The sequence below is a fragment of the Artibeus jamaicensis genome, unplaced genomic scaffold (assembly GCF_021234435.1).
Source record: "Artibeus jamaicensis isolate MK-2021 breed Jamaican fruit bat unplaced genomic scaffold, CSHL_Jam_final contig_1132, whole genome shotgun sequence".
NCBI classification, from domain to species: domain Eukaryota; kingdom Metazoa; phylum Chordata; class Mammalia; order Chiroptera; family Phyllostomidae; genus Artibeus; species Artibeus jamaicensis.
The window spans coordinates 8032542-8056741 of NW_026521221.1; the positions used below are offsets into that span (position 1 = coordinate 8032542).

The 24200-nt window shown below is 36.3% G+C and overlaps 1 protein-coding gene across 29 annotated transcripts in view; it reads left to right on the top strand.

Annotated features, from left to right (window-relative positions):
- The window catches only part of MGA (MAX dimerization protein MGA), a 146269-nt gene that overhangs the window by 116939 nt on the left and 5130 nt on the right, over window positions 1-24200 (top strand). For 9 of the 29 annotated variants that reach the window (XM_053665718.1, XM_053665716.1, XM_053665720.1 and 6 more), the window contains 10 exons: window positions 1880-2177; window positions 3459-4085; window positions 9452-9742; window positions 9924-11419; window positions 14758-14888; window positions 18207-18258; window positions 20672-20878; window positions 21947-22058; window positions 22337-22570; window positions 23942-24118. In XM_053665718.1, the coding sequence (XP_053521693.1) occupies window positions 1880-2177; window positions 3459-4085; window positions 9452-9742; window positions 9924-11419; window positions 14758-14888; window positions 18207-18258; window positions 20672-20878; window positions 21947-22058; window positions 22337-22570; window positions 23942-24118 (3625 nt within the window). Of the gene's footprint in view, window positions 1-1879; window positions 2178-3458; window positions 4086-9451; window positions 9743-9923; window positions 11420-14757; window positions 14889-18206; window positions 18259-20671; window positions 20879-21946; window positions 22059-22336; window positions 22571-23941; window positions 24119-24200 lie in introns of those variants that run through there. The other 20 variants (XM_053665725.1, XM_053665753.1, XM_053665780.1 and 17 more) reach the window with 16 other exon arrangements.

Sequence of the window (24200 nt, forward strand, 5' to 3'; positions counted from 1 at the left end):
TTAAAATGAGCCACAATTTGCTTAAGATTTTTTCTTTATATGATTCATAGGGTTTTTACCAGTGTTATAATTGTAGGACAAATATCTCTATCCTTCCTGTTCAGTAATTCAGGCAGGTTATATTAGGAAAACTACCCTGGCATGTAGAAAATCCTTTAGAAAAAGAAGTTCCGAATTAAAATGTAATCAGAGTCAAAAAGGTTTTCTCCTCTTGCTCAGAGACATTAAATACACTTTTATATCCACATAGCAAATGCGTGGACATGTCTGACATTGCTAAGGTTACTTGACTTTATTAAATTAGTTCGACCACTGCTCTGAGCTAAGGACTGTTCCAGTGATAATATGGATGATCTACTTAGTTACAAACTTTCTATTGTAGTTGATTCTGGGTGGTTTTATATAACTGCTTCTGGTGGTATTTTCTTAAACTTTTTTATAATAAGGAGAACAATGTTTTGTCTTTGTTTCATTTATTAACTGATACTCTGAGAGCAGAGACTTAATCTGAGATAATTTCTAGAGAGACTAAATTCCCTGAAATACAGGCATAGAAATTGTGTTTTCTTCTCCTGTCTGGGACTTAGAAAGCCACCGTAAAATGCAAATTTGCATAAACAGTCAGGTTACTGTGGGCTTTCGGGGAGGCTGCTGAGTGGTGCAAGTCCCAAAGAAGCAGATTAGGGATATCTGATCTGGATACCACAGAGCCTGATAAACTGTAAAGTTAAGTTCACTTCAGCATGGAATGATCACATTCTTTATACCAAACAAAGGCAAAGACATTGATGATGATCTGTCTGGGAGTAATCACAATTTTACTTAAGTAGCAAAGAGTAATTACATTTTGTGTCTTTGAAGAGAGAGTAGCTTGTGGTAGTGATTCTCCTCACCAGTTCCTTATTAATTTGGAAAATCTGAGCTTCACCTCACTCTGTGCCTTCCTCTTAAGTGATGTGAAGGAGAAACAAAAAAAGAATGTCTTCTTTATAGTCATCCAGCATTACGTATGATTTAGAGAACATGGGCAAGAAACTTGGGAAGTTTTTGTTTTTCTTTTTTTAAAAAAACTATCAGTTCTGCTTCCCAAAATAGACATTTTGTCAACTCAGCCAGTAGAGAAAAGTCTTTACTTCATTCACTGATTTTCTTTCTTTTGAGAAATTAGTGATTATTTGAAAAATTACAATGATTTTTTTAAAAAAAATTATAAAAAAAATAAATAAAAAAAATTAAAAAAATTATAAAAAAATAAAAATAAATAAAATAAAATAAAAATTATAAAAAAATTACAATGATTTTCTACTAGCATGTGTCTTGAGCCCGAGTTTTATCTAAGAGATGAAGAAAATACCTGCAAAGTTGAGTTTTTAGAAACTGAAAATGGAGATGACTTTGTGACTTGCTCTTTTAGACTCACCATATATTTCCCAAATGTGAAGGATAGTTTGAAAGAACTCTTGTGAGAGGGCTTCATTGTGCCTCTCTGATCTTGTCAGAGATTCTGGAGAACACTGTTAGTCTTTTTTTTGCTGATATTTGTTAATAACTTAATCATAATTGCTTATTGACAGGTAAAACAATTGGATGATTCCTTAGATTTGACTGTATCTTTTACATTTCTAGGATGCAGATATGATGTTTTTAAGATTCTGTTTCCAAATTACCTAAATGAAGTGTTAGTACAGGATATCAGATGATGGCATTTCTTTTCACCTCCTAATTACTCAGATTATGCCAAATGGGAAAAGTCCATTTTTTCCCTTTAAATCTGCAAAATAGACTTTTAAAACCTTGTAAAAATGAAACCCCTGTCAAGGGAGATGAGTTAGCAAGAGAATTTTATCTTTACAGAATTTCTCTTTGCCACTTGTTTCAGGTTAATGGTAAGAGTTACCCGCAGGCTAAGTTGCTATTGGGACAGATGGGGGCATTGCATCCAGCCAATAGGCTAGCTGCTTATATCACAGGCAGGTTGCGACCCTCAGTCCTGGACCTCTCAACCCTCAGTACTGTCATCTCCAAGGTAGCATCCAATGCCAAGGTGGCTGCATCCAGGAAACCACGTACCCTGTTGCCTTCAACATCCAATTCCAAAACGGCATCCTCCTCCAGCACTACAACAAATCGCCCTGGGAAGAATCCGAAGGCATTTGTCCCTGCAAAAAGACCAATTGGTAAGTTGGGATATACATATATGTTTTGGAAAGGCATGTAAGTTGGTGCTGGGCCAGTGGATACAGTATGGAGGTTGTAAAAAGAGAAAGAATTTGGCATTGCTCTTATTCTCAATGTCTATCTTGCTCAGTTTTTGTTTTTTGTATTTTAACTTTTTGGGAACTCTTCTGATGACCTGTAATACTGGATGAACTGAACTCTAGTTAAATTTAGTGTTATTTCACAGACTTTTAGACACTAATTAATGTAGAAAAGACTTAGGCTTTAAATTTTGTTATTTTAATTTTAAAGACAGAAGACATTCTTAAAATACTTTTTGTAATTTAATATTTCTCCTATGAGGACTGGTACCAATCATATATGTATGTTCCTTGAACTTATAAAACCACAGAGCTAGCAAAATCAAAATGGGTTGAGGTAGTATAGGCTTAAAGTATAGAAGGCTCTTGTAAAGCATCATTTTGGAAACATTGCTTTATTCTGTTCATCCCTGTTCTGTGAATGAGAACCTGTTTTGCTTAACATTTTAGTGCTAGAATCTGTAATGGATTACTTTCTTGAAAGCATTTGTGTTTTAGCATTGAGAGTATATACAGTTGGGTTTTTGAATTTTTCTTTTGTTTCAAATCTTTTTTTTTTTAAGGAATGTTAAGTTAAATTGTCAATTACTATATTTTTTCCTCCAATAGAAAATTGAAGTCTCTGGCTGACTGCTGGAGTTGTGTGAAGATGGAGCGATAGGCATTGTGTGCCTTATAAGAACCCATTTTACCTCTTTTTAAAATGTAGTGTTGATTTTAAAAATAAACAGTCCTGTTCTGCCCTCTCACAAAAATGTCTTCATACAGTTTAGAAATACATGAAACTTATGTCTCATAAGAGAACTGCAATAAAAGGTAGATGTGCTGGGACAGGAGAAAGTGGTAGAAAGAAGTTTTAAAATTAGAGTTGTGGGAGAGGTCTCCTTTTACTTTATCTATTGGAAGGTGTGTGCCGCTATATTGTCTTTTTAGTGTCCTGGCAATTTGGCTATATTGTATAGATAAAGCTTTTTGGTAGGAATACTAAATTTTAATCCCTTGTTAGAATATAAAGGTTTGGTATGGGTTGAGGGAAGTGTTTGGTTTCTGTTTATGGAAATTGACACGTATAATGCAGGTAGGTAGTACCTGTAAGAAATTGATCCAGTGGTGCGCAAAATAAATGTTGATAAACACAAGTCACTAAGAGGATAAGATATAAGAACTGAAGGTTTTTGACCTGCAAATTTTTATTTGCAGCGGCTCGACCCTCTCCTGGTGGTGTGTTCACACAGTTTGTGATGAGTAAAGTTGGAGCCCTGCAGCAGAAGATACCTGGAGTTAGCACACCCCAAACCCTAACAGGGCCACAGAAGTTCAGTATCAGACCTTCTCCAGTAATGGTCGTCACACCTGTGGTTTCTTCTGAGGCAGTTCAGGTGTGCAGCCCTGTGACTGCTGCTGTCACTACCACCACCCCTCAAGTATTTTTAGAGAATGTTACTGCTGTGACACCTATGACTGCTATTTCTGACATGGGAACTAAAGAACCTACTTATCCTTCTGGTGCCACCACTGCAGGGGTTGTTGAGGTCTCTGAAACTAATACCAGCACCCCTATAACATCTCCCCAGTCTACATCCACTGTGAACCTTATCAAAACGACTGGGATAACTACCCCTGTGGCTTCAGTTGCTTTTCCTAAGTCTTTGGTAACATCTCCTCCAACCATAACTCTTCCTGTTGCTTCCACTGCCTCCACCTCCATAGTTGTGGTGACCACAGCTGCATCTTCCTCCATGGTGACCACAACAACTTCATCTCTTGGCTCTGTTCCCATTATACTCTCAGGAATTGATGGGAGTCCACCAGTGAGCCAGAGACCAGGTAAGGCCTAGATATTACTAGCTGGTTTACTATGTAGCTGTTTATATAACTTTATGGTTGTGATAGGAGTACAGATATATCAGGGTAACAGTGTAGGTATATAGGTGTAGGTGTTTCTGCTATAACATGGTACATGTATTCCCAAAAATCTTGGCATTCTGCAAAACTGAACACTGAAAATAACAGAGCTCGTGGTTAATACAGGGTTAGGACAAATCACTGAAAAATGTATACAACTTTGTTACTCGAGCACTATTAAAAAACATAAATGGTACATTAGAGATAAATTGAACAGCTTTGACAGATGGTTTAGTGGGCCTGGAGACTTCCTCAAGATATTAAATATACTCAGAAATACAAGAATGAAAATGGTGGCTGAAGGGTACTGAAATAGTTCATGAGAGTGGAGCTGTGAACCAGGAGAGCAGCTATTAAGGTGGACAGAGGAGAAAGTGCAATCTGTTGTGTACTGAAAGCTAGGGATGCGTATCTCTAAGGAAAGCACCCATATGTAGGGGCTCCATTTTGGGGGGCTGGGATGGGGCAGTGCATATTTTTCTTTATAAAAAAGGTAAGATTGCAGGCTTCTGCTTATGCTGCAGTCAAGCGGAGGGCTTTTTTTGGGGGGGGGTTGTCTTTGCTAATGGTTAAATTTTTTGGTCCCCTTGCCTAGAAAAAAGTTATTTGTGAATCAGCTCATCTCCCATATAATACTGACATGGTTCTTCTACTTAATTACTATACATGAACTAGTTGAAGTAGAAATACGGAGACAATTTCTTTGCTTAGGACTCTGATATTTTATGTGTTTATCAACTTCTTAGTTAAATTTTTTTCTGTTGGCTTAAGTGAATTTGAAATAGTATTTTAGACTTTGGTAATTTTTCTACTTTAACCAACTAAAGTAAGTAGTTTTCTTAGTGTACTCAGAGAGGAATTACTGTGGAAAAGAGTGAGAGACTTAATGGGCTTTAAGAGAAAATAAGTAGCCAACAGCAGTTCTTTCATGGTTATCGATATTTTTACTACTAAATACTTTTGCCTTTGGTGACACGGTCCAAATCCCTGTTGATGTCTTAGGAAAGTTTATAACTTGGGAGTTATAAACTAACTCCCAAGACTGTCTAAGTCTTGGGAGTTAGTTTATAAGTTGAAGTTCTGTTGAAAGGAAAAGTGAATCAATATTAAATGTGTTGTCTTCTACTTCTCCCCCTAATAAGCACGTAAAAATGGTTAGTTTAATTTATCACTTTGGAAAAGAGATCATTGTTGATAAAACTGCTTTGATTTCCCATTGAATCTCAAAGTTTACTGTATTTTGCCATGTATAATGCACTCCTGTGCATAATGTGTGCTCATGCTTTGTGCACATTATACACAGGACTATTACACCCATGGTAAGTAATCATTATACCCATGTATAACATGTACCCTTATTTTCCCCTCAAAAATTTGAGCAAAAAGTCCGCATTATATGTGGCAAAAAAACAGGTGTATGTTTTCTAAACCATAGTGATTCCAACCTTTCTTTGTATTTTTAATTGTCATGAAACTATAAAGTCATTGAGCTTTTCGTAATTCATTGTTTCTCCAATTTTAGTCACTCATTGTACATTCATGTATTTTGCTCTCATTCCTATTTGCACTGTACTGACTTTTTTATTTAAATAAACTCACTTGTTTATTTACTTAAGTTTATTATTTATTTTTTACTTTCCCCCATCCAATCCCTAAGTTTATTTTTAAAAGGAGCAATCTTCTTGTAATTGGAAACCAACATTCCTTGCTAAAATAGAGGTTAACCCCATAAATAAATGCACTGGAAACAATAATAAAAGTGATAAGTTCTAGCTAGCTACTCTAGTATGTTCTTAGCATGTGGCCTGCTCTCTCTCAATGTAGAAAGCTAGAAAATGCTGGCACAATATTAAAGACATACATCAAAGACAGGTACTTTCATATGAAATAAAAAAATTAAAATTGAAAAGTGAATTACTTTCTGAAAATGTGATATGGGGTTATTTTTATATTTATACACCACCTAAAACCGATCATCTCTAATACCACTTGAAGAAATACTAATGTTAACAGGTTTTCTAATCTGCTTATTTACAAATGGAGCTAACTCAGATAACTGCTACATCTGAGGAAGTTGTAACTTTTGATTAGGTTCAGAGAGGGTCCCAACTTGGGCACTTAAATGTGTGTGCTTTTAATTTGACTTCCCTTCTTTTCTTCTCTTGCCCCTTCCACATTTCAGTAAACAACGGCATTGTTAGTAGGAAATGTAGTGTATGTTTATTAAAGGTTGCTTTCATTCTTGGAACTGGAGTAATTTAATTTTGAATCACTTTCTAAAATTTAATTTACATGGAAATGTTCAGGAAATTAATGCTTTATCATGTTTCTTAATTCACATATAATAGATGAATGGTTTTGTTTAAATTGCACACTGTTTTTTCATAAACAGTTTGGTCTTTGTGTTTTATTTCATTTTCAAGAGAAGTCATGGATCTTCTATGTATAATTTGTCATGTTAGGAACATGACTTTCTTTTAGAAATTTGGTATGTTTCATGGGCAGAGTGCCTGTCTGATACAGTACTATATGTTAAACTAAGTATTTGTGTTGTCTGGTTTGTTGATTTTTCTATTTAATAACAAAGTAGTGAAAAGGTTTATTTAAATAATTTCACTATTTGGGAATGTTAGGCCAATTTCATTTATGCTTATTATCATTATTCCTACCTCTTTATACCCATGGCCAGAAATCTGTCTGTAGATTACTTTCTTTTAAAAATATATTTTATTGATTATGCTATTACAGTTGTCCCATTTTCCCCCCTTTATTCCCCTCTACAACCCCTCCCACCCACATTCCCCCCCTTTAGTTCATGTCCATGGGTCATACATAGAAGTTCTTTGCCTTCTATATTTTTTATACTTTTCTTATCCTCCCCTATTTTCTACCTGCCATCTATTCTCATTATTCTCTGTACCTTCCCCCTCTCCCCCTCCCTTGTTGATAACCTTCCTTGTGATCTCCATTTCTGTGATTCTCCTTCTGTTCTAGTTTGCTTTTTTTTTTTAGGTGTGGTTAATAATTGTGAGTTTACTATCATTTTACTGTTCATATTTTTAATCTTTGTTTTCTTAGATAAATCCCTTTACCATTTCATATAATAAGGGCTTGGTGATGAGGAACTCCTTTAACTTGACCTTATCTGAGAAGCACTTTATCTGCCTTTCCATTCTAAATAATAGCTTTGTTGGACAGAGCAATCTTGGATGTAGGTCTTGCATTTCATGACTTTGCATACTTCTTTCCAGCCTCTTCTTGCCTGCAAGGTCTCTTTTGAGAAATCAGTTGACAGTCTGATGGGAACCTCCTTTTCTGTTGCTGCTACTAGGATTCTCTTCTTCAATTTAATCTTGGCTAATGTAATTAAATGATGTGCCTTGGTGTGTTCCTTCTTGGGTCCAACTTCTTTGGGACTCTCTGAGTTTCCTAGACTTCCTGGAAGTCTATTGCCTTTGCCAGATTGGGGAAGTTCTCCTTGATTATTTGTTCAAATAAGTTTTCCACTTGTTGCTCTTCCTCTTGTCCTTCTGATACTCCTATGATTCGGATGTTGGAACATTGAAAGCTGTCCTGGAGGTTCCTAAGTCTCTCCTCATTTTTTTGAATTCTTGTTTCTTCATTTTGTTCTGGTTGAAGGTTTCTTTCTTCCTTTTGGTCCACACCTTTGATTTGAGTCCCAGTTTCCTTCCCATCACTATTGCTTCCCTGTACATTTTCCTTTATTTCATTTAGTGTGTGTAGCCTTGATTTTTTCATCTAATTTGCGACCAAATTCCACCAATTCTGTGAGAAGCCTGATTGCCAGTGTTTTGAACCGTGTATCTGATAAGTTGGCTACCTCTTTGTCACCTAGTTGTATTTTTTCTGGAGCTTCGATCCGTTCTTTCATTTGGGCCATTTTTTTGTCTTGACACGCCTATTACATAGTGAGGGGCGGAGCCTTAGGTGTTCACCAGGGTAGGGCAACCCATGTCACTGGGTTGTGACACTGTATGTAGGGCAGGGGTCTGAGAGGGAACAATAGCGCTTGCTCCGTTCTCTTTCCACAAGCAAAGTGGTCTCTTCTGGTACTGATTCCCGTGTGGGTGGGTTTGTGTATGTTCTAGGATCCTGTGGACCTCTGCCACGAACTCCCCTGTGAGCCTGGGAGTTTCTCCTGCTGAAGCCTCAACCCCCACAGGTGTTTTCAGTCAGTAGTTTGAGGCTTTATTTCCCTGAGCTGGGTCCGTGGGTTGTGCAGTGTGTCTTGCTCCCCAGTTGTTCCTCCCAGTTTATTTGTGTGCAAATGTGGGACTGCCTGCTCCGCCGTGGCTGCCTGCCTCCACCCCTCCTCCTGGTCTGGCTGAACATGCCTTTTAACTTTTTGGTTATTGGACTTTCATACAGTTGGATTTTCTGTCAGTTCAGTTTTTTTGTTTTTAAATTTGTTGTTTCCTTCTTTTGGTTGTGTGAGGAGGCACAAGAGTGTCTGCCTATGCCTGCATCTTGGCTGGAAGTCCTCAGAAACCTCTGTCTGTAGATGACTAATATTATTTTTTCCATGTCTTTGGTATTTCTAAATTCTCTGTCAAGCATTAAAATGCATCTTTAGGTACAGTTAATGGTTTTAAATCCCTTAATTTACATTTTCTTGGTTAAACTCTTGCCTTTTCTGTTTGTTTTAGAACTGTCTTTTGCCTCTTCCTAACCAGACTTTATTTCCCTGCTTCTTTGATGTCTCTTAATTTCATTCCAATTTTGGAGGGTATGTATTTTTTTCTTTATGAAAATAATTTTCACGAATCTTTACACTTATTTTATAGTACATTTCAAAAGCCAAGAAGTATTTTTTTTCTTCATGATTTTTAGTCCTTCATCTTATTTTAATATGACCTGTGAAACTAAGTCATAAATCTACTAAGTGTTAACAGCCTGAATTTTAAAGTTGAGGAGCATTTTGTTATGAATGATCTCTTTAGCTTTACTGATGATCCATATTTAGAGGCCTACTCATGTTTTTCATTAGGTAGCATTACCTTTTTAGCACCTGTTGACAATTGATGCTTTTTTTTTTCTTCCCCTTAACCAGCCTAAAATAAGGCTCTGCAATGTCTGATTAATATTTAGGTTTAAGATAAATTGTTCTCAGCCATAGGACTATTAAATAATGTATCAGAGATATACAGAATTTCACCAATTTTATAATTCAAATTAGAAGTTATTCGTAGCATTGTCAGATCCTGTGTCATAATTTCTTTCCTACTCGTATTGAAATTCTGATAATATGTTTGTTTCCTGTTTTTCAGAAAATGCCCCTCAGATTCCAGTGGCTACTCCGCAGGTTTCTCCTAACCCAGTGAAACGTGCTGGACCTCGGTTATTATTGATTCCAGTACAGCAGGGTTCCCCTACTCTTAGACCTGTCTCAAACACACAACTTCCAGGACATCGAATGGTCTTGCAGCCTATTAGGAGCCCAAGTGGAATGAACCTTTTCAGGCACCCTAACGGGCAGATTGTCCAGCTCCTACCTTTGCATCAGCTTCGAAGCTCTAATACCCAGCCCAACTTACAGCCTGTCATGTTTCGGAACCCAGGTATAAAACTGGAGATCTTCTGAAGGGTTTTTCTTTTGTTGAATTATTTCGCTATATGATATGTTAATATACCATGATTAGTCTTCTTAGTCTCTAAAAGTCACGTGTCCAAAAAAGAAAAGCACACTGTGGAAGTCTTAATATGGGCAGTGGTGATTTAATATTTTCTTTTTCTTACCAGGGTCTGTGATGGGAATCCGGTTACCCACTCCTTCCAAGTCTTCAGAGACTCCACCATCTACTACTTCATCCTCTACTTTTTCAGTTATGAGTCCTGTAATTCAGGCTGTTGGTTCTTCTCCAGCAATGAATGTTATCACTCAGGCACCATCATTGCTTTCTTCTGGACCTAGTTTTGTTTCTCAGTCTGGTACATTGACCCTAAGGATTTCCCCTCCTGAACCACAAAGCTTTGCAAGTAAAACAGGCTCTGAAACTAAAATAACCTATAGCTCAGGAGGACAGCCTGTTGGTACGGCCAGCCTCATTCCTCTCCAGTCTGGTAGTTTTGCCTTGTTGCAGCTTCCAGGACAAAAGCCTGTTCCCAGCTCCATTCTTCAACATGTTGCTTCTCTTCAGATGAAGAGAGAGGTTCAAAATGCAGACCAGAAAGATGGAACAAGCTTTTTAAAAAGAGAGCAGGATACTAAGAAGGTGCTACAGTCAGAAGGAGAAGCTATGGACTCCGAGGCTAATGTAATAAAGCAAAACTCAAAAGCAACTGCCTCAGAAGAAACCCTGACTGATAACGTGGAAGATGGGGGTGATCATTTAGATGAAGAATTCCTTACAGAAGACGGTCCCGTTAAGCCTTCTGAGCACTCCTGTATCACTGGATCACGTACAAGTGAAGACTATAAAGATGTTGATGAAGATGGGATTAAGAATCATAATACTTCCAAAGAAAAACTAACTCTTCTGGAAGTTAAGACCATTTCTGAAAGAGCCAGTAATATGACAGTCCAAAGTATAAGTAATATGCAGCTTAAAAAACTTGGTAATGTGAAAGTGGAACAGCATAGTTTAGAGGAAAAATCAAATAAATTTCCAATCATCTCTAAGGAAGACTGTAAACTCAAGTTATCAGGGAATGTAGTTGTGGAGGAGCATCAGTGTAATCCACAGCCAGAGGCCAAGGAGAAGGGACATGGAGACTGTCTAATGGACAGTCTTAGGGAGAAATGGAGAAAACACCTGAAGGGCCCATTGACCCAGAAATGTGTTGGAACTTCACAAGAGTTCAAAAAAGAGTCAGATGAACAGTTAATTAAAGAAAGAAAGACTTGTCAGGAAAATTCAGATTTGTTTCAACAAGAACAACCCATATCTGATTTACTTGGAAAAGGTGGAACTGCTGAGAATGCCAGAATTTTAAAAACTGAATGTGATTCTTGGAGTAGGATTTCTAGTTCTGCAACCTTCTCCATTGTCCCTAGGAGAGCTACAAAAGGGAGCAGAGGGGAAGGACATTTTCAAGGTCGCTACTTGCTATCAAGAGAACAGATAGAACCAAAGCAAGAGAAAAAGGGTGGGAGAAGCAGTGCTGACTTAAATGTTTTGGATTTGGAAGAAGAAGACGAGGAAGATGAGAATGAGAAAACCGATGATTCTGTTGATGAGATTGTGGATGTTGTTTCTGACTACCAGAGTGAGGAGGTTGATGATGTAGAAAAGGTGGTGAGCCCATTTTTGTTGTGACTGAAACCTCAAGGATTTAAATGATTTATTACAGACAGTAGCTTTTCAGAAGATCGCTAAGACCTTTATACATTCAATTGGATGCCTAGATTTAGACCATGATTAAATGACTTTGTAGTTTTAGCCTGTGTCAGTCAGGTAACATTTATTGAGCTTATATTGTTCTTGAGACTTGTCTGATATTTTGGAAAGGCTGGCTTAAGCCTTTGGGGGATAGATATTTTCGATTCCCTATTAAGTTAGGTTTAAAAAAAGAAATCCTGAAACCACTGCTCCATTTGATTCCAATTTTTAAAAAATTTTCTGTATAAAGTGATTGTAGTTTATCTGGTAGATACATAAAAAACAGGGAATGGGTGGCTTTAGAACTGGGGAAAGAGTTAACCTACCTGCCTATAGAGAGATGTTCTTTTTGAAGAAAAATGGAAAATACCACTTAATATTTTAATATGATCGTGCCTTAAGTTGCTTTTTAATTATCTCCTAAAATTAAATACTTTTTAGAACTTACATCTTGAACTTTGGTTGTCTTCCTTTAAAATATGACCTTTATCATTTATTTTTCTGAAGTCATTTTTGTAGCTTCCTATATAGGGTTGTATTTACTCAACTATGTAACTTGAGAGTCAGGTATGATGTAGGGCAGCAGTTGGGTAAACTTTTTCTATAAAGGGCCAGACTGTAAATATTTTAGACTTTACAGGCTAGATGGCTTGCTGTTGCAACTACTGAATTGCTGTTGTACCATGAAAGCAGTCATAAACAATAAGTGAATAAGTGTAGTAGTTGTGTTCCAGTAAAACTTCATTTACCAAAACAGGTGGTGGGCTGTGGTTTGCTGACCCCTGATACGGGTTCTGGTGTAAATTGTAGGGAGGTTATACTTTGCTCCTGGTGGGTGTCCTAACATCTAAATGGAGAGTCCCTCCATTCAGGAGCAGATAATAAGGGGCCCTGCACTCATTGTTTTGCAGTGGACTGTTTTAGAACTCACTTCTTTGATATCATTCAGACTTTATATTACCTAGTCCTCATATGTTAATACTTAACCACTTTATGCAGATAAAACAACAAAAAGATTAGTATTTTAAAAGTAAAATATTTTAATATTTTAATGGTTTTGTGTTGGGTATTTCTGTAACCTCAGTTGTCTCATTTATAAAATGAGGATTTAACTCTAAAATTGGATGATTCTATAGCATTTGCCTTACATTCTATTTCTAGCCTAGTTCTTTTTAAGGACAGACATCTGTAGGTAGGTGAAAAATCTGAATTCACTGAGATTGGGAGTTAGATTGCAGATCTCCTTGTGCTTTTTGCAGAGTCTCCCATTGTAAGTCAGCCTGGGTAAGCATCAGACCAAAACCAGTCCAACTTTAAAACCAGTGAAGACTATTGCAATTGTAATATTTGACTTAATAGAACCTTTAGAGTACTTTAATTATACAGGGTGGTATTGCTTAAATTTCCTAAAAGGGAATCTGACATACAAGGTACACTGACCCTTTTAAAAGTGAGGGCATTAAATTAAAAGATCTCTAAAATCTAAATTCGACATTGTATTTATGTACATGTATACACCTATGATATCTTAATGCTTGTGATTAGCGTTATGTTGGAATAGTGTAAGGAGAGTTGTGAGTAGCCTCTTTAATTTAAACCTTCCAACGTGAAATTTATTGGATATTATTTACAAAGCCTGAAGTTGAAACCATGAAGTAGGCAGACATTCTTTAGTTTGAGTATTATAAAGCTTCTGCCTACATTATTATGCAGAATCTTAGATTCTGTTGGGACTGTTCATTTAACTTCCTAGAGTTAATATTTTTTAGTTAATTTTAATATATGTTTACATTGTTAAAATTTAATATATATTGTTTACATTGTGCTTAAATTGGGGGACATAAAATGATGGCTTTTATGTCTGTCAGCCTTATAAAGTCTATAATTTGAGGGTAAGTAATGTTTCAATATAGAATTATTAAGTTTAAATATAGAATTATTAAGGTGATTGGGATGCTTTGAGTTGTGCCTCTCTGGTACTGTATGATTATAGATAACATTTCCCCTGTTTAGTTTCTGGCATAGTACACACTACTTTTAAAGGTGGACTTAAAAAATATCATAATATGTATATTTTGTTACATAAAATGCACAGTAAGTTTCTTTGACAGGTGCTCAATAAATGCTTACTGATTGACTCATTTTTTGGTATAATTAGCAAGTATAGCAAGCCTGGGCTCCTTTGATATCCAAAATTCTTCAAAAGCTCTCATTCTCTGGGCTTGAGAAACTTAAAAATCTGATCTATATTTTATATCTGCCTTGAGTATATTTTTGTGGGTATCCGTATGGGGTTAGCTATGAAGCACCCTTCTTCTTTTAAAGGCATTTATTTTTAGAGAGAGGGGAAGGAGGAAAGAGAGCAAGAGAAACATCAGTGTATGCTTGCCTCTCGTGCACTCTCAACTGGATACCTGGCCTGCAACCCAGGCATGTGCCCTGACTGGAAATCAGACCAGTGACCCTTTGGTTCACAGATTGACACTCAGTCCACTGAGCTACATCAGCCAGGGATGAAGCACTCTTTTAAAATTTTTCTTCAATTATATTTTACATTTAATGTTATTTTATATTAGTTTCAGGTATATAACATAGAGCTTAGACAGTCGTATATCTTACAAACTGTTGTCCCCAATATTTCCAGTACCCACCTGGCACCATACATGGTCATTACAATATTATTGACTATATTCCCTGTAGTACTTTACATCTATGTGACTGTTTTAACTACCAATTTGTATTTCTGAATCTCTTTACCTTTTTCACCCAGTCCCTGAACTCATCTCCCTTTTTGGTAATCATCAGTCTGTTTTCTGTACCTATGAGTGTTATGAAGCACTCTTAAAAAAGATCCTGAATTTTTCTTTTCTCTACTTTTCTTCTTGCCAAATTTTATTTTGTTGTATTTGATCTAAGGTTTACGCAGGATTAATATATCCGTACCTAGATTTTGTCCACTAGAAATAACACCGTGGTGCCACTATAGACTTTTAGTTACTCTGTTCAATCTAATGATGTCTGTTTAACATATAGCTGTGATTTAATAATGTAGTTTTTTGTTTTTTGCTCTATACATATGTTCTTATGAGTTAATTCATTTGTATGGTTAATTAGTAAATTTAGGATTATTAGTACTCATGGTATAAGATTAGTGCTTAGCACTAGTTGGTTTCTTTGAGGGGAGCATTCATTTGAATAGTTTAGGTGTGCTTGCTTCCCAATACTTTATTTACTGTTGGAATGCTGTATTTCAGAATAACTGTGTAGAATTCATTGAGGATGATGAGGAGCAGGTGGACATTGAGACTGTGGAAGAACTCTCTGAGGAAATTAAGGTTGACCACATGAAGACTACAGCTGCCCACACACAGACTTTTAAACAGATGTAAGTTTTATCTCTTTTTTGGTTATTGTTTTTTTATCAGACGAAACTGTTCTGTTTAGGAGCTCTGGTTAACTCACCTGGTCCCTTTATTCCTCTAGCTTTTTTTCTGATTAGTAGATGAGGAGAGGAGCTAGAATTCAGAGGTAATTAACTTGCCTTGGTTATTACTAGGAACTGTAAATGTCAATAACATGCTTTTGGAGCCTACACATTGGTATTAACATACTAGTGCTAGTTTGTAGCTGTTTAAGCCTTTAATCCCTCTGAATCTTAGATTTCTTACCTTTGAAGTGAGGAAAATGTCCCCATTTGAAGTACTAAATGAGATAATATGTGCAACTAGCATAACTGACACAGTGGGCTGCTCAGTAAAGGTTAGTTTTTTTATCTTTTAAGAATAAGACAGTAAATTCTAAATTTGATTACTTACTAGATGAACAGGTAAGGTACAGTTAGGAAAATTTTCCTACCTGTTACACTGATGAGATGAAAATAGAAAGGACATGAGGACTTGGCTCAGGATAATTTATTTAACTTTTTGTTTTAGTGATCCATGTGCTGATTAGAGATTGGGGAATGGGAGAAAGAAGGAAAAGATGATATGAGTTCTTTCTTTGTGCCAGACATTGTGCTTTTCCTGTTAGCTCATTAACTGCCATATAAAGTAGCAATGAGTTGAGAAAGTAATTCTTTTTTTTAAATTGAATTTATTGTGGTGACACTAGTTAACAAAATTACACAGGTTTCAGATAAACAATTCCACAACATATTTTCTGTAGATTGTATTGTGTTCACCACCCCAAGTCGAGTCTCCTTCTATCACCACTTATCTCCCGATACCCTCTACCTTCCCCCATTCTCCCGCCCCACAGCAGTCACCACCCTGAGTCTTTTTCTCTCTTTTAAAAAATTTTTGCTCAATCTCTCTACCCCTAACCCCTGACCCATGTCAGACTGTTCCCTATCCATGAGACTGTCTCTGTTACGCATGTTAGTTCATTTTGTTCATTAGATTCCATGTATGAGTGAAATTATATGGTACTTACCTTACTCTATTTATTTTACTTAGCATAATGCTTTCCAGGTCCATCCATGCTGTTGGAAAGATGAGAGTAATTCTTTATCCCTAGTGATATGTAGAATATCTGTGGAGGGGGAGGTAGTCCTAATAGTTTTTTTCACTTCAGAGCTATTTGGAGGCTACTTCAGTTGCCTGTTGGTTTAGGTTGAAAGGGCTTAAATTCTCCCCCCCCATGAAGTTTTTTTTTTTTTTAATTTTATTTAGTTATTTTTCAAGTACAGTTTTTTTGTCTCTTTCTCCCATCTCAGCTTCCCCTGCCCCATGCCCCCCACCTCCCTCCCATTTCCTTCCCCCCTAGTCCTCATCCCTATGTCCTTCATACTTGTTCCTCCAAATCCCTCCCCCTTTTCTGCCTTAAATTCCCTTCCCTCTCCCCTCTGGTCATTGTCCTCTTGTTCTCTATTTCAGTGACTTTGTTTTTATTCTGCTTGCTTGTTTGTTTTGTTGTTTAGCTTCCTGTTAAAGGTGAGATCATATGGTATTTGTCTTTCAACACCTGGCCTATTTCACTCAGCATAATGCTTTTCAGTTCCATCCATGTTGGAAAGGGCTTAAATTTCTTAAAAGCTTAATTAGACTTAAGTTCAGCATACTAAAATTGAGTTCATAAACAACAGTGATAAATAAAAAATGTAAGCTTAAAAACTATTTTGTACAATAACAACAGAAAAAAACCTGAAACTGTCAACAAAAGTTTTGCAAGATTTGTGTAAAATGGCATTCAAAGGCATTGAAGATTTTATTAGATGGAGGCATACCATGTTAGTAAATTGAAATAATAAAGGGCCAAGAATAACACACACAACAGCCATACAGCACAAACTGTTGTAAGGGAACAGGTTTTAAGGATTTAACAAGTTTTGTCTGTAGAACACCATGAAAACAGTAAGAAGGCAAACTCAGACTATAAGGAAAGGATTTGCAATAGTGTTTGACACTGTTCATTTTGCTCAGTGGATTTAGAGCCTTGTGGGTTCAGTCCTGGGTCAGGGCACATCTAATAATCTACCAATGAATGCATAAATAAGTGGAACAACAAATTGATGTTTTGCTCTCTCTCAGTCTCTCTCCCCCTGTTCCTTTTTCTTTCCCCACTTGCTCTCTCTAAAATCAATTAAAAAAATAATGTTTGACAAAGGACTAGTATCAGGGATATATAATAACTGTTACAAGTTGGTAAGAAAAAATGATTCAGTTAGAAAAGGAAGTAATGGGTATCTCAGGCAATTCACACAAGACACCTGGATGGCCAGTAAACAATGAAAATTTGTGAATCCTCACAAATAATTAGGGAAATCCAGATTAAACCACAGTGGCTTTGAATTCACGATTTTGCAGTAAGATTAGCAAAATTGAAATTTCTGATAGTATTATTTAGTTATGAAGCAATGGGAACATACTACAGGTGGGGTGTGTAAATTGTCATAACCACTTTGTAGAGAAGTGTGACATTATTAAAGTTGAGGGTGTGCATGCCTTGCACCCATCAATTCCCACTCCTAGGTGTATGCCCTAAAACACACACACACACACACACGGACAAGGGGTTATATATGGGATGTAAGCAGTATGTGCAGTGTATCCACTGCAGCATCATGAAAATTTGGAAATAACCTAAATGACTACTAACATTCTGAAAAACCAAACTTTGGAAAATTCACACTTTTGGATATTGCATAACAATTAAAATGATTGAACTAGAACTATATGTATTAACATGTCTCAGTTGTAATTTCAAGCGAAACAGATCACTTGAAGAAATATGTACTTAATATATAATGTTTAAAGTGCCCTGTAACATCTTCTATTTAGGGATACATCCTACATACCTAGTAAAATGATAAATATTTGCATAATAAACTTAGTTTGGGAGTGTTCTCCTGTGAGAAAGAAGGAAGGAAATGTGATTGAGAAGGCAGCATATAGGATCTCTTAAGGTTTTTATTTTCCAAGCTGAGTGGTAGCTGCCTGGATTTTCATGATATGTTTGTTTTTATAGGGTTGTATGTCTGAAATATTGTGTGTTATGACTGAAAAAAGTCATTAATTTTAGGGACAATTTGGACAGTGTTCTAAGAGAAAAGAATATAGTATACTGCCACATATCCTGACCTTGGAGAAAAGAAGCTGGTTACAATTTAGACAATTTGGGATGATTTGGATTAATATTACTATGAAAACAGGTTTGAGGTTTATTGAATTTCACTAAGACACTGAAAAATACTGTCTTTACCTAGATGCCGTACCCATATTGCTACAGATGAAAAACCTGCTGAAAGGACTCGAAAGGTATTTATAATCTACTTAATGATAATGATTCATTTATTAAAATTGATAACATTTCTCCTCAGGGTCAAAACAACATTAGCTATATTAGACACATTCAGAGTTAGTCTTATCAGTGAGCTAATATAATCAGCCTTTTAAAAACTCTTAATGAGACCTGGGTAGTGTGCTCAGTGGATTGAGTGCTGGCCTGCAAGCCTAAGGGGTTGGATTCCCATTCAGGGCACGTGCCTGGGTTGCTGACCAGGTCCCCAGTAGGGGGCATGGGAGAGGCAACCACATGTGACAGCAACTGATTGCTCTTCTCTTTCTCCCTCCCTTAGCCCTTTCTAAAAATAAATAAAGTCTTTAAAAAAACAAAACCCTTAATGAAATTATATTGTTAATGCCTTTTTTCCTCTCTTAATTTTCTATTACACCCAGATGATAGAGTAATTTAAAGAATTAAAATGGGTATGGAGCACTGACCAGTGTGGTTCAGTTGGGTGTCATTCTGCATAATGAAAGATTGACAGTTTGATTTCCATTCAGGGCACGTGCCTAGCCTGTGAGTTTGGTCCCCAGTTGCTTATGGGGTCAGGATGCATATGGGAGGCAACCAACTGATCGATGTGTCTCTCACATTGATGTTTCTCACTCTCCCTCTTTTTCTCCTTCCCTTCCCCCTCTCTAAAAATAAATACATAAAATCTTTTAAGAAATTGGTATGGAGTTTATGAAAATCAATGTTGCTTATCAATTTTCATGAATTTCCTGTCTGTTTTAATTATATAATGTCATTGTTGCTATCTTCTTAATTTAAGAGACAAAGACAGTGATGGAGATTGGGTTGAGCTCAAGTGGTATTCAGTTCTTTCAAAGAACACTTGGTATGATTAGTTTGAGTTTAATTTTGGGGGGATCATGTGAAACATTTACATACTTGTAATCATTTTGTGTGTATATATATTTTTTACTCATCCTTAAATTTTTTTAGGTGTAAGAATTTCATAATCGCTTATTTATACAATCAATTTTTTATGCCCTAATTTTTACAAGTAGAGCATAAATATTCTAATTTTATGTCCAAATTACTTGTAGTGTTTTGCTCTATTTAAACTTGGTATTAATGTTCTTTCTTCTTTTATTTTTTATTCTTTCATACTAATGCTGAATGAGTTTAGCTTCAGAAAGATTGTGATTTTATATTAGAGTTTTGGGGTACTAGCAGGGTCTGTCAGATAAAAAGAAAGACAGCTAGAAGCATTAGAGAGGGAAAAACACAAAATGAAGAAATTGGAGAAGACAGGAAATGTAATTATTATTATTACTTTGCATGAATAGTGTCTACATTGTCATAATAGGGTAGCCATTGTTAGTGATTTTTCTAAAACTTGTATAATGTATGAATAAAGTATGAAAAGCCCTGGCTGGTGTAGCTCAGTGGATTGAGCACAGGCCTGCGAACCAGAGGATCGAGGTTCAATTCCCAGTCAGGGCACATGTCTGGGTTGCAGTCCAGTTCCCTGCAGGCCAGTTCCCAGCAGGGGATGCATGAAAGGCAACCATACATTGATGTTTCTCTCCCTCTCTCCTTCCCCTCTAAAGATAGATACATAAATAAATAAATAAATAAAAATAAAATTAAAAAATTATGAAAGACTTAATTTCAGTCTTGTAAATGTTTAAGTACAAAATGATAAACTGGGATATAAAAGAGGGGAGGAAAAAATAAGAGGAAGGATAACAAGTGATGATACCCTCATTTTACACAGAGGTACTGTCTATTGTTGAAGTGAGAGATTGATGCAAAGGGATCAATAGAAGAACTAAAGTTAATGATACATCTATATTAGTAAGATGGGATGGTAAAATGAAGTAAGAGAGTGGTATGAGCTAAAATACTGTGTAGCAGTAAGTAAATGTATAGTCTGGAAAATTAAAAAGCATGAGCTTATATTACTATTACATAGGTATAAATTTAAGAACCAGAAATGTCAGCTAAAAGCATCAAGTGGTTGTTTCTGTGGTGTCATGTACAGATGCAGGCCACTGTTGCTTTTCATTATAAACCTTTAAAAATTTTATATTTAAAAGCCTTGTACATCATTATTTCTTTATAGTAAATAATTTATAAAACTGAAATGGAATAAATAGAAGGGAAGCTTAAATAAGGCATCCCGAGGATCAAGAAAGAATTTTCTGAAAAATTAAAAGTTTGAGTTTTAAATGTTGTTAGGAATTTACACTGTTGAAGGTAAGTTTGGAAGAAGGATAAATTGTAGGGTAGTTAAGGTGACAAATTGGAAAGCTGTTATGATGGTCCAAGCAGAAGACAATGAGTGGGTGTCTGACATACAGCTATGCCATCTGGGGTAGCGGAAGAGGGGCTGTAAATGTGAAGGATATTTAGGTGGTAATCTTTTTTTTTGGACAGGCTTCACCAATGCCTCTAAAACTGAAGCCTGATTATTGGAGTGAAAAATTACAGAAAGAAGCAGAAGCTTTTGCTTATTATCGCCGCACACACACTGCCAATGAACGGCGCCGGCGTGGGGAAATGAGGGATCTCTTTGAGAAATTGAAGATCACATTGGGGTTACTTCATTCTTCCAAGGTTTCCAAAAGCCTCATTCTCACTAGGGTAAGTGTTCTGTGCAACTGACAAGAGCTTGACTAAGAATCTTCTAGAGATACTAGAAGAGAAAATACTACCATATGAGGGTGATTGAAATACAGCTATATTTAACATTTGAGTATAGACCAGTGAAGGCCCAATACATCCTTTAGGGGGGAAAGTCTCTCCTTATGTTGAATCAGAATAGCTTTTCATTAAAAGTCAGATACTTACTTGGCAGAGCTCTCTTCCCTTCAAATAAAGTCAGGCCCTGACTGCTGTGGCTTGCTTGGGTGTTATCCTGCAAAGCAAAAGGTCACTGGTTCAGTTCTGATCAGGGCATGTGCCTGGATTGCAGGCCAGGTCCCCAGTTCAAACGCATGTGAGAGGCAGCCTATCAGTGTCACTCTCACACATCGATGTTTTCTCCCTCTTTTACTCCCTCCCTTCCCCTCTCTTTAAAAATAAGTAAATAAAATCTTCAAGTAAAGTCAGAAACCCTGGTAAGCTGTATTTAGCACAATCTCTTTACAGTGGTGTTTTCCATAGCACTTAGTTAATAATCCCAGTGATGAAAAGCACAACATAAGTGATAGTTTAACATACTTTTTTTAAAAAAGTTGACAGTCCTTTTAAAAGAAACTCTGAAATACTCAAGCTAGCAGAAGTTTTAAGTTTGCTTATAGAGCATCTAAGATGATTTCACTTAAATTGCTTTTAAAGTAGAAGTTGGAGGAGAATACAAGGGCAAGTATTCATACCCCTGTAAACAAAGTTATTTCAATCAGATTTTACTTGGACCAGGAAATTATTTAAAAGTTGATAGTTAAAATTTAAGCAAAGGAAAATGTTTTGTATCTCCTTGTATTGGAAATACCTGTTAACCACCTGATCATTTGCTTTTTGGAAATAATCGTGTGTCCTAGAATTATAAACCAGAAAACCTGCAGTTTAACAAAAAATAATTTCTAAAACATCATGAATTTAAGTGGCATTATAAAGTTCTCTAAAGTATTAGATTAAAATATTTTTCATTATAGAAATTGTGTAGGAAATAGCTAATTGATTGACATGACATTATTGTTTCTATTCTAGGCATTCAGTGAAATTCAGGGACTAACAGATCAGGCTGACAAGTTGATAGGACAGAAAAACTTCCTGACTCGAAAACGGAATATTTTGATACGGAAAGTATCATCTCTTTCAGGTGAGATATGTGATTGATCTCTAATAAAGAGTATAACAGCTTTAGTAAAGAGAAATTCTCAGTAGATCTTTCAGACACTACTCAGTTTAAGGCTTGGTTCCCATAGTTAATGCAGAATTATCTTTTGACCAGGTGGGGTGTTTCTTTTGGATTATAATCACTCTTGCCTTCCATAGTTTTTGGGACTATAGTTAAATCAACTGGGTTTCAGTTGACTTTTTCTTATTATTATATGGGGTCATATAGACAGTGACAATTTATTCCCTGTCAACCTATAGGTAAGACAGAAGAAGTGGTCCTGAAGAAGCTAGAGTATATTTATGCAAAACAACAAGCACTAGAGGCACAAAAGAGAAAAAAGAAGATGGGATCAGATGAGTTTGATGTGTCTCCCAGAACTAGCAAACAACAGGAAGGATCTTCTGCATCATCTGTAGATCTCGGACAGATATTTATAAATAACAGGAAGGGGAAACCTTTGATTCTTTCCAGAAAAAGAGACCTGGCCACAGGTAGGAGGGACATTCTTTGCTTCCCTTAATGTAGATGAGCATCAGTTTAGTTTAGTTTAGTTTAGTTTAGTTTAGCATACCGAACATCTTGTGGCCATAATTTTAGGTGAAATTACAGGAATTAAATATTAAATATGGGTTATATTAAAAAGTCAAACATTAGCCTTGGCTGGTATGACTCAGTGGATTGAGTGCTAACCTGTGAACCAAAGGGTCGCTGGTTTGATTCCCAGTCAGTGCAAATGCCTGGATTGCAGACCAGGTCCTCAGTAGGGGGTGCATGAGAGGCAACCACACATTGATGTCTCTCTCCCTCTTTTTCTCCCTCCTTTCCCTCTCTAAAAATAAATATAAATAAAATCTTAAAATCATTGTTACATTTACATTGGGTTTCAGTTTCTAGCTTTCACATTCAAGTAAATCCTAAATTACCAGTCATGGTAACATTTAAGACCTATTTCTGATATAGCCTACAGTCATATATTTTTCCCTTTAGTGTTTTAGTTGAGTATTTCGGGGGGGCTGCCATTTTTTCAGACTTTATACATGAACTCTTGATTTCCTTGCAGCTCTGCTCATTAGTTGTGAGGAAGTTTGGGGCTAGCTGAGACAAATAAATTGGAAAAATATTAAATTTAATTTTGTTGAATCAGGCTTTATTTTCCATCAGATTGCCTATCAGGGAATTGCTATTAAGGAGCAAAGTAGATTGGTTTTAACTTACTGCTCTTTCCTATCTTGATTTTTGGAAATGAGGCGATAACTGATTTTTACATCATTTGTTTGTATCCTTAGAAAATGGTATGTTCTTTTTTACTCTTTGGGTAACTTAAAGTATGAAGCATGAAATTTGGTTTTTAAAATCAACTTAAGATAGTAATGATTGAAAGTAAAATACGAGTTTTAACATTGTAGACTCAAATGATGTTATTGCTAAGAAAGGATTACAATGATCATTTAGTTCAGTCAGTCTCACTTCACAGATGGAAAAACTGAGGTCTAGAAACTTTAAATGATTTGTTAGAGGTATATAGGAAAGCAAGCGTAGGGGTAGAATTGGGTGTGTCTTCATCCAGATTTCACCATTAGGACTATCAGTAACATTCTACTGAAAAAGTAAGTGCTTCCTTAGCTCTATTCTTCAACAATAACAAATTCTGATCATTAGAAGAACTAGTGGACAGGTAACCATTATTCAGTGAAAAATGGTTCAGAAAGTAAATTCCAAGTTGAGGTTCCCTAACTAAATTTGAAATTTACTTCTTTCCTCTAAAGTCAGTGTGTGGTTTTAGGGCTGTCTCCTAGACTCACAGGCTACACTTGGATTAGTTGAAGATTTTTTTTATCCTTAACCTCTGATCTTTCTTACAGAAAATACCTCGCCCTCTAATACTGCACACACCTCTGCCAACATTGTGATGACTCCACAAGGGCAGTTGCTCACCTTAAAAGGTCCCCTATTCTCAGGACCAGTGGTAACCGTTTCTCCTGCTCTGTTAGAAGCAGATCTGAAGCCTCAAGTTGCCAGCAGTGCTGTGGCTCAATCAGGTATGTCATAGGTATTGTCCTCTATGGATAGTGAAAAAGAATTATCCCTGTTATGTCACAGTAACAGAGAAAGCACTTTTTT